The 17,176-nt window shown below is 34.3% G+C and overlaps 2 protein-coding genes across 5 annotated transcripts in view; one reads left to right on the plus strand and one right to left on the minus strand.

Annotated features, from left to right (window-relative positions):
- LOC114945579 (kin of IRRE-like protein 1) overlaps window positions 1–17,176 on the plus strand; it is a 652,455-nt gene that overhangs the window by 175,821 nt on the left and 459,458 nt on the right. The window contains exons 1-2 of one of the 4 annotated variants that reach the window (XM_029321833.2): window positions 10,287–10,354; window positions 10,903–10,984. The exons of the other annotated variants lie outside the window; for them this stretch is intronic. Coding sequence (XP_029177666.1) covers window positions 10,346–10,354; window positions 10,903–10,984 — 91 coding nt within the window. The 5' untranslated portion in view covers window positions 10,287–10,345. Of the gene's footprint in view, window positions 1–10,286; window positions 10,355–10,902; window positions 10,985–17,176 lie in introns of those variants that run through there. 4 annotated transcript variants of the gene reach the window in all.
- LOC114945580 (glucose dehydrogenase [FAD, quinone]-like) overlaps window positions 1–17,176 on the minus strand; it is a 30,503-nt gene that overhangs the window by 5,942 nt on the left and 7,385 nt on the right. The window contains exon 3 of the mRNA XM_029321836.2: window positions 1,306–1,434. Within this exon, the coding sequence (XP_029177669.1) occupies window positions 1,306–1,434 (129 nt within the window). The remainder of the gene's footprint in view (window positions 1–1,305; window positions 1,435–17,176) is intronic.

Genomic DNA, 17,176 nt, shown 5'->3' on the forward strand with positions numbered 1-17,176 from the left:
ATGACTTTGCGTTTATTTCGAAGATCTGCGGGCATCTCAGATGTCGCGTTAATTTTTAATTTTTATAGATTCATAGCCAATTTTATCTTAAGTCGTTTGAAAAGTGAACTTAACTTAAATCTAAAGTGGTCGCGCTTAAATGTGACGTTAGGGATGACATCTGTCATCCATTTCAAAAAGACGAATTAAAATATAAAGCATATTATTTATTTAAATGCATGTATTGAACTTAAATTTATATCAAGTAAAATTTTAAATTTATGCACGTAAATGTGCGCGATCACTCTAGGATTAGAATTATAAGGAAAGTAATAGTTGTTAAATTTTAATCAACTCTCAAAATCTTTCCAAATATATTATATAAGTTTCATATAGGCTAATGAATCATAAAATATTTCGTAGTTCTTATTGTATTTTAAGATTGACCTTATTATTATCTTCACTTTTCTGAAGAACATTTTATTAATAATAAAAACTCTAGATGAAAGTCTATTCAAAATTAATCATGAACCATATAAGTTCTAAAAATATTATTTTGATATTTATAAACATAATTTAAAATAATTATAAAGAGTTCAGACACAAATCAATTGAAAGTTAATCAAGTATAACGAAAGACTCCGAAAATATTTCCTCGGATAAAATATCGCACCATGTCTCTGATATCCAGGGTCAAGCGATTAGGGAAATCTGGAAAACCGAGCATTGTTAGGGAATTTTATAAATCTGGAATTATCAGGGAAAAGTCAGGAAATTTGACTATTTATCTGAATTTTTTCACATTATTCTACATTTGTCTCAATAATTTGCAATTTTTTATTAAATAAATATAAACTTTCCCTTGACTCCCAGCACGCTAATTTTCTGTGTTGTTAAAAATCGATTCATCTATTTTATTTCAATGTGTTTAATAATTTATAATGTGTTAAATAATTTATAGTGACACTTTTTTAACTTCCTTTCATTGTTGACAAAACTTCTCAAGGATGATTTATCATATAGATACATATATGCAAATTATATATTTGGCAAAAATACTGAAAAGTCAGAAAGGAAAAATTAATTATTTCTATAGTCTTGGAAACTCCGAAGGAGTCGGGAAATTTTTCGAGTCAGCTGGATCTTGGATATCGACGCGATAAGAAAATCGATTTTCAGAGTAAAAAAAAAAAAAAGGCGACATATACTCGATGCATTTTAAACGCTCATTATCGTCAGGCGAGGTCTGACTTCCCCTGGTGTAGATAACGGGAACACAGAGGCTCTCGCTGTGTGTACACACAGGAAGGTTCAATTGAAACTTACCCAGAAACATTGCCACCATACTGGGAACCTCGGCACCCGGTGGCTCGTCCGGGCCGGCTTCTAGCAACAAAACTTTCCATTCGGGTATGTCGCTCAGTCTAGACGCCACCACGGCACCGGCTGATCCTCCTAATTCCGAAGCGACAAAAGTCATTAAAGTCCTATCGTTATTCAGCGCAAACTGTTGTTACTCTGAGAAAAATGTATCCGCGCGTTGGGGGGATGATAGGGGGTTGAAAATAAAGGGTGGTCGTGGAAGAAACGGGAGTGTTGTTAATTGCATTCGCCGGAAGGAAAACATCTGCGCGACCCTAATTAACTTTTTCAGCGATTAGATTCATCATCGGGCCGATAAATCGCCCGTGTTTCGCGAACTACCTTCGCTCTCTCTATCTCCATCTCTCTCTTTCTCTCTCGTTGCCCCTTTCTCTGCGGTATATTAATGATAGGTGAATTCGATTAATGATAGGCGCGCGGAAAGCCAGGAAGAGAGTTCCGCGCGTCCGATAAGAGGTTGAAAAGTCACTAGTCGACCAGGTAATTACCCGGCTGATGTACAGCCTCAGATTGTCATGTTAATTAACTGTCCCCGGATGTACGCAATTTGGCGGCCGTCGCTCGTTGTTTATTACGATCCCATCGATATTGTTATTGCAGGAAGTGCCTGTCGCATTGGAAAAGATAGTTCGGGCCATGGCAATGATTTGCCTACGTAATTTCTACCTTTCACACGTGCAGAACGCATTTTTCCCCGAGCTAGAGACGTTGATGAAAATTACTTCTCTCTCTCGTGTTTAATTGCATCTGTTCTTTTCGAGAAATGAATTTTTTGAGAAATCCTTAAATCGCGCGTAATAATACGATGATTTATGAGGAGTTCTGCGCACTTGGAGACACACTTAATATTTCATTTCAATATTTTTAAAACGTCTCCATTCTATTTTCAGTTCCTTATCGTGTCATATTGTATTTTTAGTCTATTTTTCATTAGACGTTGCGAGTCGGTTTATTTACCTATCTTCGGCCGAAACGTCACATTGAAATGAATGTTTCGACCCTTCAGATAACGCATTTTATCGTCATGTTTTTGCAATTCCGTGTCAAGTAGGTAATTAAATTGCTAATTCAGGGTCTTTACAAACACAAGGAAACGGACACTCCTCTGTAAAAGATAGAGAGAGAGAGAAAGAAAAATTGCCGAGATTTGCGAATTTGTCACCGAGTATGACGTTTCGTTCGAAATGGTCACGCAATCGATCATATAACAGAGACATTGTACTATATAGATACTATAAAATATATAAACGCAAGAGAGAGCTCGTATGATGCGTACAACGTTATTTCGCATGAAAATTTATTAACAACATCGAAATGATAAATCATTTCTCACATATATCGACAATGTACGTGCGCGGAGAGTGACGGTTCGTATGTATTTTTATTCCATTTTTTTTAAATGCCTGATTAATTGGACAACAGAGATTAACTCGACGAGAGACCGTGAGATACATGCATGACGTGCATGAATAAATATGTACATACAATATATATATATACACATCCCGCGGGGTCCGTCCGTCTGTCGCTTACATCGAAATCGCGTTAATCGAATTTTACTTTTGCCGCAGATATTACGGATTTACACACAGGCCCAGGGATATTCTAATCGAGAAATTCAATTAGCATTTCCACGTGTGTGTGCATCAAATCACGTTACGGCAACTGTCACTTGCGTTATACGATTTGCTCTCTCTCTCTCTGTCTATATATATATATATATATATATACATATATTTTGTCGATATCGCGCATAATTACGCCCCATGTAATCCATGAAGTTCGCGTGTCCTGACATGCCGAATACGAGAGACACGCGGTTTTCCTTCCCCGAGAAACATTAAAGGGATTCTAAATGAATGCTGCTGCTCTGTTTTATCGACCGAGCGATTATTTCATTTCAGATAGATTATTCTTTTTATTGACAGTTTGTACATACAAAGTGAGATCAGGACGGATTTGGATGAAGAAATATAAGTGAATGTTTAGATATCAATGTGGAAGTCTAGTAAACGAGAATAACTTATCTTCGTGTGCACACATATGCACGAAAATGTAAGATGAGTTAATCTCGTTTACTAGGCTTTCAAATTGACATCTAAACATTCACTTATATTCTTTTATCCAATGCCAAATCTGTCCTGGTCTTATTTTGTATGTACAAACTGCAAATAACCTATCTAAAAAGAATAACCTACTTAAAAAGAAATAATCGCTTAGTCAATAAAATAGATCCGTTTAGGATTCCCTTAAGGGATGCACGAAAATGTAGGATTAGCTATTCTCGTTTAGGCTTTCAAATTGACATTTAAACATTCACTTATATTCTTTTATCCAATGCCAAATCTGTCCTGGTTTTATTTTGTATGTACAAACTGCAAATAACCTATCTAAAAAGAATAACCTACTTAAAAAGAAATAATCGCTTGGTCGATAAAATAGATCCGTTTAGGATTCCCTTAAGGGATGCACGAAAATGTAGGATTAGCTATTCTCGTTTACTAGGCTTCCAAATTGATATCTAAATTCACTTATAGTGCTTTATCCCATGCCAAGTCCGGCTTGATTTAATTTCAGGTAAAAAACAGTCCGTATAGCCAATAAATAGATTTATAGTTTATCTAACCTCACATTTTGTCGATAAAACAGAAAAAAACAACAGACTTCTCGAGCACGTTTAGGATCCCCTTAATGCTTTCCGTCTTCGCAAATAAAATATATACATGTTACACGGCTCAATTCTTTAAGCGAACGACATCGAGTCGCTCTCGTAAAACTTGGACTTTTTACACCGTCGCGCGGAGCTATTTTTTCCCGACAAAATATACACGAGTTTACAAATAAATATTTTTTTTATTAGTTGGAACAGACAAAGTGTGTCTTATATAGATTTTTGGGTGCGGAAACGATGTCACACAAGTCAATTTTCATCAGCACGTTAGCTTTCCGAAATAATTGAGATTTAATATGCAACGAATGACTTTTTATGTTTCAGTTTTTTTTGGGGTAAAAAAAGGTTAATGGTATATTGAAATTCTATAATTAAAAGTTATGAACGTATTGTTCATCCCTCATAAAATGCGTTGTTTTTAAAAATAATACAATATGATGAATAATAGAAAAATGCATCATGACATCTGATCAGTCGGATCACGTTAACTTTTTTATAAAAAATATCTCAAATATCGTAAAAAAGATTTTTTTAATACATTGAAACTTCAATTGTTTTGGAAATCTGATGTGCTGAAATTTTATTTGTATCGTTTTCAGCACTCAAAAATCTACAAAAATAGTTTATCTGGTTTAAAATAATTTCAATAAATTAGAATTGTCTGGACATAAAACGGACTCGCCGAAAAGCGAGAATGAGAATTTTGTTTCGCAAACAAGAAATCTTCGTTTTATTTAGACGGTGGCGTATTTTTTTTTTGTTTTTTTTTTTACGACAGAAAAAAAACTGTAATAATTTCATAAATGGAGGTCAGAACGTTCCGCGTCCGCGGAAGTCAATCTGCATTTCGAGCATAAATATCCGGGATTTGCTGCGCGCGCGTCGGTTACATACTATATTTGCATGACCCCGAAATTGCAACGATGTAACGAACCTTTCCGGTTGCACGTAATGGTATACCTGATAACAAGCGTTATCGAACAGGAAAAAGTAGTGTTTCCCTGGAAGGCAAATGCGCTCTCATAACTTGTCCATATGATGTATCGCGTATTATATATCAAAGTTTTATATAACATATAAAGAGCGCGCGCGCGCGTGTGTGTGTGTGTGTGTGTGTAATATTTTATATAAAAAAAAAAACAAGAAAATTGCCTTCCGGTCTTTTTAATTTTATATTTTTGTTCCGTGAAAATGTTGAAAGCTTCAATTCGAGATGTTAATTATTTTTTCGCGTTATACTATATATTTAGCTTTTATATACTTTCTCTTTTTTTTCATTTGATTTTAATATTTCTTTTTATGCGTCCAGATTTTTCGTGAATTATGAAACATATACCAGAGGTGGTTTTGATACATAATCAATAAGATTATTTCCGCGAGTAAAATTCAAGAGACTCTTCTCTCCTTATATCCATGAATTTTATACATTTATATAACGCGAGATGGATAAATATTTATTCAAGCACGCCGTTCGAGAAACTGCAGATGTGCGTTTAAATAATCTCGGGGATGAAACCTATGAATTTATCGACTGCACGATTGTCTTGCGCGAGTAAAACATTCTCTTTCTTCCTCCTTCGCTCGCAACATTTCGCGGCACGTCGAAGAGACGCTACACGATTTGTAGAAAAACGGGTTAACGCTCTCCTTCTTCCATAAATAGAGATGAAAATGACGAAGAATAAAAAAGAGGGAAAAAAGAATCTCACGGAAGGAAGAAAAACCGGCGCCAGATTCGTCTCTCTTTCTCGGTAATTAGTTGTCCGGTCAAACTTGACGTTGCGGAAGAAGAAGCCAGGGTAGAGCTCTCTCGCGTCTCTAAAGAATTTTCATTTATTGACGCCAAGTCTCGGAACAAACCAGGAAGAATTTCATCCGCGCTAAATCAGCTTAACGATGTCTATAATTAGCTCCTTTATGAGAACTAATTTGAATTCAGCAATTAATAGGGAAATTGCATTCGGTTCCGGACGTAGCGTTGCTACGTACGCACTTATTATAACTCCGAGTAAGCGAAATAGGAATAGAAATTTATCTCGATATTCCATTGTTTTCGAGGATATAATTGTTCACGTATGGGAGACAATTAGGCAAATTATTAACTGAGCAAACTGTACCGTTAGATGGGTATTTAGAGATAATTGCAGGAAGACGAAAGACGAATTTTTCAGACTCGCGAACAGCTAATTTACGCAAATATCTCCAAATTCTTAATTTCTCTCCTAGAAAATTTCTTAATTAAAAATTTTATGTATTATTCAAATTCAATTTGATTTTCAACATTGTCGAAATGATCAAATAATTCAAATAAACAAAATAATAGATAATTATTATTAACAATAATATATAAAAATGATTAAAATAATTATATGAACAATTAAGTAGGTATATAATGAGCAAATTAATAAGAAGCGATTAAATTGATCAAAATAATTGAAACGCGTGCAAAAATCTCGTTTGAACGATAAACATTCCCCTTAATATCAAAATTCTTAATTTCTCTTTTAGAAAATTTCTTATTTAAAAATTTTTTATGTATTTTTCGATCAATTTGGTCAAAATAATCAAATAAATAAAATGAAGAAAATAATGATCAAAATAATTACATGAACAAATATAACGATCCAACTAATAAGAAGCGATCAAATTGATGAAAATAAACAGCTAATTTACGCAAATATCTGTATATCAAAATTCTTAAAATTGCTCTCCTAGAAAATATTTTAATTAAAAATTTTATGTATTATTTGATCAATTTGGTCAAAATAATCAAACAAATAAAATGGACAAAATAATAGGAAATTATTAAAATAATTACATGACCAATTATAACGATCAAACTAATAAGAACCGATGAAATTGATGAAAATAATCGAAAGAATGCCTGAAAACTGGTGCCGATCGTTATCGGAGAACCCTGTACGAGATATACACGATCGAACACGAAGAGGAAGGGAAACATTTATTTAAGGAAGATATGTTGTGTAACGAGCGTGCAAAAATCTCGTTCGAACGGTAAACATTCCCCTCATTGCGCGCCGAAATTGTTCTCCGTTTCTTACGTTCTCTCTCGACAAGAGAAGAACCGCTTTCGGTGCAGCAGCGCGGAAAATGAACTACGTCCGATCGCGATCGCGTTCTTTCTCGCGAGCGTTCACGATTTTGCCCTTTACCTCTCTCTCTTTCTCGCAAAAAGAAAAATCGGTAAAGTGGCCGCGAGATACGATATATCTCCTACTCTCCCTTTCCGCGTGATTTTCCGCGTGACACGTACGCGCTCAAAACGTGGAGAACGTTGAATGAAAAAAAAAAAAAAAAATTCTCCCGCGAGATGGTATCTTATTGTTAGCTATTTCGGTTGCGTGCACAGTAATTTCCTCTCCGTTTGTCGCGTGAAAAATATATATATATATATATATACACACACATACCATATGTGCCACGAGGCAACGATACAGGGCTCAGCACACGTTGACAGGTCCCTTTATGACGAGCGCATTCGTGGGAGAGAGATGCTGAAGATATATAAGTGGAAATATGACGTTTGAGGGAGATAACGTTCTAGCTTTGTGTGACGTTAGTCGAAACACTAGCTGGAAATTTTAATAGAGTCCACTGATAACGACATATGAAAAGAGCAAGAGAGAGAGAGAGAGAGCTCGTCAGGATTATGGCATGAATTCTCTTCTTTGGACACTGACTTTTATTAATCTGCGAAGGCTAGGAAACACGGTGCACCTATGGAAGTTGCAAGTCAAAACGCGGATGCTGCTACTGAAATGTTTATAACGCTGTTTTCTGCAGTTAATTGACATTTTGTAATTAGACGTCTTTAGGAAAATTTAGATGAATATTAGACACTGCGCTGTGTGTTGTGTACAATTTTTTTCGATTTTACGTTGATTCGTGTTTGATCAATTTTTAATTTTCTTTTTTTTTTTTTTTTGAAAGAATTATGGATTGACGATTTATTATTTTTTTAATGAAAAAAATTAGAAATTAACTAATCAATAATAAAGTGTGTTTCTGTCTAACATTATACAATCTATGGTTTTTAATAAACAATTTTTTAACATCCTAAACAATCTATAATAGCTCGTTAAGTTGGTCTATTATTCATTAGTTGATTTTAAATTTACACGACTCTAATTTATTTATTTTTTAATTAAATAAAAGAATCAAAATTGTATTTATTATTTGTTTTTATATTTATGTAGTTACGTATCACAATTTTTATCCTATTTTATTTACTCCTCCCTAAAAGAAATTAGTTTGAATAATTGATTTCTGTTGTGTTTTTTTTATAATACTTTTCGTGTTTATACGTTTATGTATTTTATACTCTAATCTAATCATGAATATCGCATATGTATAATTTCCCAGACGATTCAAATAATAGACTAATTAATTATTAAATGATTATAACTGTAATCAAATAAGTCTGAAATATTCTACGTTATTGATCTGAAAATAATAAAATTAACTTTGTGTATTTATACATATGTACCTCCATTTACAGAAATATGATATTTCCTAAATTACCGATAATGTGTTATTATTTTTCGCGCGCAATTTTTATATTTATTTAGTTTCATAATTTCTATTCCATTTTATTTACTCCACCGAAAGAGAATTCAGTTCGAATAATTGATTTTTATTGTATTTTTAAAAAATATTTTTCGTGTCTACATTTATTTTATACTCTATTGTAATTTTATATCGTACATAATTCATCCCCAGACGACCCAAATAATAGATATCGCGACTAATTAATTACCAAATGATTACCAACTATAGTCAAACGGATCCGAAATAGTCTACGTTATTGATCCGAAAACAATAAAAACAAATTATTTATATATCTCTTTGTATTTATAGACGTATTTTTCTCCACTTCTTGTAATGATATTTCCTAAATTGCCGATAATGTGTTATTATATTTCGCGCGCGATGACAAAAACGGGACAAAGTGGGACATTCATCGAATAATTCCGATATCGAGTGGTTGCAAGCAAAAAGCGTGCTATGGAAAAACGCGATGACGAGGAGGAAAGAGGGAGAACACGTCTAATTTATGTGTCGCAATGCGAACGTTTCTCGGTTTATTTCTCCGGCGGAAGGGTTCAGGGGGTGAAAACTAGGGAGAAAAAAAGAGAAGGATATACTTGGCTTCTCTTCTCCCGATAAAAAATTTTTGATATAAATAATTAAATAATTATACATATAATCGTAAAATTATGTCTATTTTCGTACATAATTATATAAATTATAAGGGTTCATATATAATCATGTCAAATTATATATATTTGTATGTATAAAGAAATACTTTATATAAATCGATATAATTATATATAAAAAGCACTTTTATCTAATTATGTATGGACATATTTCATATATAATTTTGCGATTAAGTGTATAATTTTATGTTTCTATGTAATTTAAAATTGTTATATATAAAAAATTTTTTCCTGAGTTCTGGGTCTCTGAATCCGCGATAATCGGTAAACACGATAATTCCAGCGTGTTCCGGCTGGTTTTTCCTCCTTTAAAGAGTCACGGTTTCCTCCCCACTCTCTTTCCTCCCCTCTTTTTTCTTCTGTCATACTTCTTCCGTGACTGCACTTGAACGGAACCGCCAGGTGAAAACTGTTTTGTCCTCCCTCCTTCTTCTGACAACAAAAACAATGCTCTTACGTAAGCATTGTGGTTGTATATAAATGCACCTGATGCAAGGGAAACAGGACACTTGTATCCATAGTAGGAGAATTTGTGTTTTCTTGTTAAAAACGGCCCACGTTAAAATTTTTGTGTTAAACATTTAACACATTCATGTGTTAATTTAACATATTGCTGTTGTGTTAATTCAATTTAAATTTTTAAAACTGAAAAAAGATGTAAAAATAATATAATGTGCATCTATTTTTAATTTTACACAATAAGTAAATATGTTCTGTTTTATTAGTGACAAGATTTATTTGTTAAAATTTACAAAAAAGTTTTGATTTTTTATTTTATAATAGTGGGAATGATAAAAGCTAAAATTAACATATTTTTAATTAATTTTTACATTAAAACTATGTTAATTTTACACAAAATTTATTTTAAATTACTAGAAGTTTTGTGTTAAAATTAATATATAACATATGCATATTATGTTAAATTTAACACAAATTTTTTAATTTTGTACGGATGACAAGACGATCCGCGGAGCGTTAACAGCTGTCATCTTTTTTTCTTTTTCTCTTTTTCTTTGCGATTTTTCCCCGAAAATTGATTTCCGATCGAAAGGATCGGAAGAAAATAATAGTGGGGATGATAAAGGTAACAAAAATTAACATATTTTTAATTAATTTTTACATTAAAACTATGTTAATTTTACACAAAATTTATTTTAAATTACTAGAAGTTTTGTGTTAAAATTAATATATAACATATGCATATTATGTTAAATTTAACACAAATTTTTTAACTTTGTACGAATGACAAGACGATCCGCGGAGCGTTGACAGCTGTCATCTTTTTCTCTCTTTCTCTTTTTCTTTGCGATTTTTCCCCGAAAATTGATTTCCGATCGAAAGGATCGGAAGAAAATAATAGTGAGGATGATAAAAGCTAAAAAAAATTAACATATTTTTAATTAATTTTTACATTAAAACTATGTTAATTTTACACAAAATTAATTTTAAATTACTAGAAGTTTTGTGTTAAAATTAATATATAACATATGCATATTATGTTAAATTTAACACAAATTTTTGAACTTTGTACGGATGACAAGACGATTCGCGGAGCGTTGACAGCTGTCATCTTTTTCTCTCTTTCTCTTTTTCTTTGCTATTTTTCCCCGACAATTGATTTCCGATCGACAGGATCGGAAAAAAACCGCGGATAATGTCCACCGTTCCACAAAGGTCTGCAGAAGAAACAGCTCGACGTTATTCTTCTTTCTCGGTTTGTTTCGCTTATATTCCCGATTCGTATCTTTTACTCTTCTCTCTCGCCGGTTTACTTATCGTTAAGACCGCATTACGCCGCAAACCGTAACGCGGGCTTGTCGGTCAAGGATCCCGTGATTTATCGTCGCCGCGAAGAAAGTATACTCGCTGCTTCATGTATATACATATACTACTGCTGCACCACTTTCTACTAATTTTCGCGAGTACCTGCACCCGACTTATAATGCGTTCTCCGGCAATTTTTTTACTCCAGATGTGGAATCTCTTTCACTCTTTTAGCTCTCCGCTTTTAAATTTGATTAATAAATTTATCTCTTTATATTAGGGTTGTTCAGAAAATAATATTTCACATATTTTTTTTTCAGAAACTATTTATATTCTACAGGTTTGAAATTTATTAAAATTTAATAAAATAATATATATAAAATAATATATAAAAAATAATATATAAAAAATATATATATTATACATATTTTTATGTATAAATAATTTTTAAATAAATATTTTATACATATATATGTATATATATTATATATTTTTTATATATAGATTATTTACATATATATATTAAATATAAGTAAAAAATATATTTTATTTTAATATTTCTTTCTCGTGCCGCGAAAAACAATCGTCGACGTTAGTGTGTTTGATCGACGATTAGAAATAATTGCTGGATGGTAAAATAAGAAATAATTTATAAGAGAATCGGAATCTCTCTTTGGCTTTTTTAGCTCGCTGCTTTTAAATTTGACTAATAAATATCTTTATTTATATTAGGGTTGTTCAGAAAATAATATTCCACATTTTTTTCAGAAACTATTTATATTCGACAGATTTGATGATTATTAAAATTTAATAAAATAATATATATATATATATATATAGAGAAAACATTTATATTTTGTGTGGAAAAATTTCAAACTTGTTGAATAAATAATTTCCGAAAAAAAAAAAAATTATTTTCCGAATTCTAATATATTTTATTTAAATATATTTCTCTCGTGTCGCGAAAAACAATTGTCGACGTTAATATGTGTATTTGATCGACGATTAGAAATAATTGATGCATGGTAAAATAAGAAATAATTTATAAGAGAATAGGAAATGAGCCGCGCGTGAGAGACAGGTTTGTAATTTGTATTCGTCTAGGAAACTAGGAAACACAAGTCCCGCTTATAACGCGCGTTAATGAGCGGAACGTAATTATATATATCGCGGCGTACTTAAGTATTATTTATAAGGCGTGAATAAATGATGCGAATCCACAGACCGGCGCGATAATAGCATTATTTATAACACATCCGCGCGTTATCCGTCGATCGCGCATGTGGAATATTTAACAGGGAGAAAGGGGGGTGGAAAATTTATATTGGACTTCATATTTAATCGGACTTATAAATTTGCGAATTGGAGATCTAATCTCCTTAGCAATCGAATATTTCGTAGATACGTATATACGAAAATATTGCAATATATATTTTTTTCTCTGTTTCAGGTAAGTCGATGATCTCTCTTTATATTAGAGACAAATCAGCATTTCTGTCTGCGTGTATGGATTTTTCGCAAAGATATCTGTCAGTAAGTAATTTAATTAATTAGCATAGTTATATGTTTAAAAAAATTTTCAAGAAATAACAATTGAATCTTGATGAGGTAAGAATAACTGTTATATAATTTAGCTGAATATCTAGACATAACTCGGCGCCTCGAGAATTCCGAAAAATCGCATATACAATATCGCGGATAATGCAAATAACTCGGAGAATTATTATCTCGGTTACATCATTTACAATTCCTCTTGAATATTCGGACGCGAGTTATTGGACGCCTGCATCCGGAAAGACGCGAATATACGCAGCAGCGTGGTGGATATTAAAATGGTGAATATATTTTATATTCAAGATCCGATATCTAATTATTAAAATGAAGCGAAGAGCGCGAAGAGGAAAGCCCGGTTCCCTCTCTCTCTTCCTTTGCATTCGGTTTCGAATGGCTGGAAGCGATCTATATACATATATATATATATATATATATATATATATATTTTTCAGATAATATTTAGCACGTCGCAGATGCAGAATGATGCGCGTTTATTCCGCTCAACTGCCATTTTATTTTCTAGCCGTGTGCAGGCAGCCGTGTTTGATCGGCGAAAAATGCCAGGGGGGTGGAAAGGGTGGAAGAGAAGTCGCTCTCCCTTCATCCAAGGGTGGATCAGGGAGGAGAAAAACACGGGCTGCCTGTTATTGCCGTGAAAAATTGCGAACTTGGGAGAAGAGGGGGACGTTTGTAGAGACATCCAGAGGGAGGAGGATGGAATCTCTCTCGCAGAGATATACAGAGCCTATATACGTATTTATTACGCCACGTGTTACGCGATGCACGCGCGTATCATGAATATATCACTAGTGGATCGCGTTAGAATTTTTTGCGTGTATGTATGTGAGAATAAACAATTCACGAGGATTTTTTGCGAGCCCCCCGTTCGAATTAATACGTCTCATAGGCGTCCGCAGGATTTTTTCCAGAAGGAGGCATGATTAAAACCTGTTTTGATTTTTTAGAATTTAATTATTTGTTATTTTCATTTTTTTCAATATTAAATATGCTAGTTTTTTTACTGATTCCAAAAGGGGGGCCCCCTCTTGTCCCCCTTTACTCATGGCTTGTCTCTTCTCGTTTACCGTTCATCACTAGCGGATTATTGCTTTAGAATTTTCGCGTGTATGTATGTGAGAATAAACAATTCACGAGGATTTTTTGCGAGCCCCCCCCTTTCGAATTAATACGTCTCATAGGCGTCCGCAGGATTTTTTCCAGAAGGAGGCATGATTAAAACCTGTTTTGATTTTTTAGAATTTAATTATTTGTTATTTTCATTTTTTTCAATATTAAATATGCTAATTTTTTTACTGATTCCAAAAGGGGGGCCCCCTCTTGTCTCCCCTTTACTCATGGCTCGTCTCTTCTCGTTTACCGTTCATCACTAGCGGATTATTGCTTTAGAATTTTCGCGTGTATGTATGTGAGAATAAACAATTCACGAGGATTTTTTGCGAGCCCCCTGCCCTCTCGAATTAATACGTCTCATAGGACGTCCGCAGGATTTTTTTCAGAAGGAGGCATGATTAAAACCTGTTTAAATTTTTTAGAACTTAATTATTTGTTATTTTCATTTTTTTCAATATTAAATATGCTAATTTTTTACTGATTCCAAAGGGGGGCCCCCTCTTGTCTCCCTTTCCTCATGGCTCGTCTCTTCTCGTTTACCGTTCATCACTAGCGGATTATTGCTTTAGAATTTTCGCGTGTATGTATGTGAGAATAAACAATTCACGAGGATTTTTTGCGAGCCCCCCTGCCCCCTCGAATTAATACGTTTCATGGACGTCCGCAGGATTTTTTTTAGAAGGGGCATTATTAAAACTTTTACAAATTTTTTAGAACTTAATTATTTGTTATTTTCATTTTTTTCAATATTAAATATGCTAATTTTTTGCTAATTCCAAAGGGGGCCCCCCTCTTGTCCCCCTTTACTCATGGCTCGTCTCTTCTCGTTTACTGTTCATCACTAGCGGATTATTGCTTTAGAATTTTCGCGTGTATGTATGTGAGAATAAACAATTCACGAGGATTTTTTGCGAGCCCCCCCCGCCCCCTCGAATTAATACGTTTCATGGACGTCCGCAGGATTTTTTTTAAAAGGGGTATGATTAAAACTTTTACAAACTTTTTAGAACTTAATTATTTGTTATTTAGTTATAATTAGTTATTTGTTATAAAGGGGGGCCCCCCTTTTGCCCCCCTCTGTCCATGGCTCGTCTCTTCTCGTTTACCGATTTCTCGATCCACGTCTTTCGATTTCTCGATCCCCAACGAATATTTTTTATCAGTACCCCCTTCCTCTTGCATATCCTTCTCCCCGTGCCAAGTATAACGAGTCCACGAAATATAGAAATAAAAAATGCGTCTGCGCGTTCGCGTCGTCCGGTACGAATTATCCCGAAATGCAAAGAGCGTATAAAATTCGTTGAGCCGTTTAAATCACATTATGCGCCGTCCACGGCATCGCTATGCAATCGCGCGAACGATCCATCCTTCTCTCTTTTTCGTCCCCCCCCCCTTTCTCCCCCCTCGGCCCCCCTCGACAAATTTTGCCACCTTCGAGGATTTATATCTCCCGACGGCTGGGACAGAAGGGTATGGAAATAATGGAACGTAGCGTCGCCGGTGTAATGACACGTCGAAAGAGGGTGAAATGAGGGGGAGGGGGGGGGGCGAAGGGGGGATGGAGGGGGACGGACCGGTAATTAAATTAATGACGCAATAATCACGCGCTTCGCGACCGAATAAATAACGGGTCTGTATTAATATCGCGCATCTCTGAAACGAGAAGAGGGTTGGGGGGGGGGGGGGGCGAAAGGGGGGATATATGCGCGTATAGGTACGATGATGCGCGTCGAATCGCATTTCGCGTCCCCCTGTAAACGACAAATAACAATTGCCACCGACGATTCCCCGTGATAACTGTGTTTGCACGTGGTAAACACGCCGTTATACGAGAGGAAGGTTCGCAGTGTTTTTCCCTCGGAGGTGCAAAATTCGTAGGGCGGTGGATACGTCGAGCATCCCCCATCCTTCTTCCACCCCCCCAACCCCCCCGGAATTGTTGAGCCCCCCTTGGACACGCGCGGCGCCTCGCGCGTTTAAACCGCGCTATTTTTAATTATTTTTTAATTGGAGTTTTAATAGCTCGTTAAATTTTCGCGAAAATGGTGTATTTATCGTTTACAGGGGGCACCGATTTCCGCGCGCGCGCGGAAATATTTCTCTCTCTCTTTCATTAATTCATTATTCCCCGGGTTATGTAGTTTGTAGTGAGTGTGTAAAATGTGTTGCGCGCGAAATGCGTTTTTCTATACACAGTGATTATTTCATTTTATTAATGTTATGTGGAATACATTTATTCATACACTCTTCTTCATCCGGGACTCTCCTATTACATTTTTCATCGGACAGAGAGAAATGCGCGTAATAATAATATTCTTCTCCCGCCCCCCCCCCTTCATTTTCGTTTTACAAAATGTTGAATAAACGGTGCGTGAAAAACGTTTGTTTTTCATCCGTGGAATTTCCCGAATTTAGATATCTCCTGCTCGTAATAAAACTATATTTACGTGCCCGCATAAATATTATCGTAATTGTTATTCGATCCATTCCGCGTTCTGTTCTTTTTTCCGTCGGTATTTCGTATTTTGTTCTGATCTTAGTTAATTTTTATATCCTTCTCGGAAGGATAAGAGGATGATTAGTTTTCTTGTTAAAAACGGTTCCCGTTAAAATTTTTGTGTGAAATATTTAATACATTCATGTGTTAATTTAACATATTGCTGTTCTATTAATTGAACTTAAATATTAAATTATTAAAACAACTAAAAAAATGTAAAAATAACACAATGCGCATCTATTTTTAACAATCTATTTTACACAATAAATATGTTCTGCTTTATTAGTGACAAAATTTATTTGATAAAATTTACAAAAAAATGTTGATTTTTTATTTTATAATAGTGGGGATGATAAAATCTAAAATTAACATATTTTTAGTTAATTTTTATATTAAAAGTATGTTAATTTTACCTATTTTTATTTTAATTATTTGAAGTTTTGCAATTATTTAAAGTACACAATATTTAACACAATAATAATTGTGTCTCCATTTAATATATCCATATTATGTTAAAGCAACACAAAAATTTCTGTGGGTTGTTTGGCACATGTGACATCTGTTAAATTTAACAGAAATTTTTTACAACCCCCTCTTTTGTTTTGATTATCTCGTGCATATAAATTCGTATTTTTAGAAGGTGCCGTGACACAAAGCCTCTGCAATTATTTCAATTACCCTTACATGTTGATATATTTGTAGGGCGACTTGATTTGCTTTATCGCGACGTTTTTTCCTCTCTCGGGCCCTAATGACAATAGTATATTGTGTATCAAGTGCGGAAAGTTGACAATTGGTCACGAGTGAACAATTGTCAATTCGCACGTGATACACATACTATTTTGTATTACAAGTGCAGGCAAAGTGGTTTTGTGCGCGAGGTGGCCGATCGCACGCCGTCATCTTGCGACGGCACGGTGCGGGAATAGCCGCGTTCAAAGTCATTGTCCACGGCTGAAG

This window comes from Nylanderia fulva, unplaced genomic scaffold (assembly GCF_048542155.1).
Source record: "Nylanderia fulva isolate GAGA-0341 unplaced genomic scaffold, ASM4854215v1 Scaffold32, whole genome shotgun sequence".
Classification (NCBI taxonomy): Eukaryota; Metazoa; Arthropoda; class Insecta; order Hymenoptera; family Formicidae; genus Nylanderia; species Nylanderia fulva.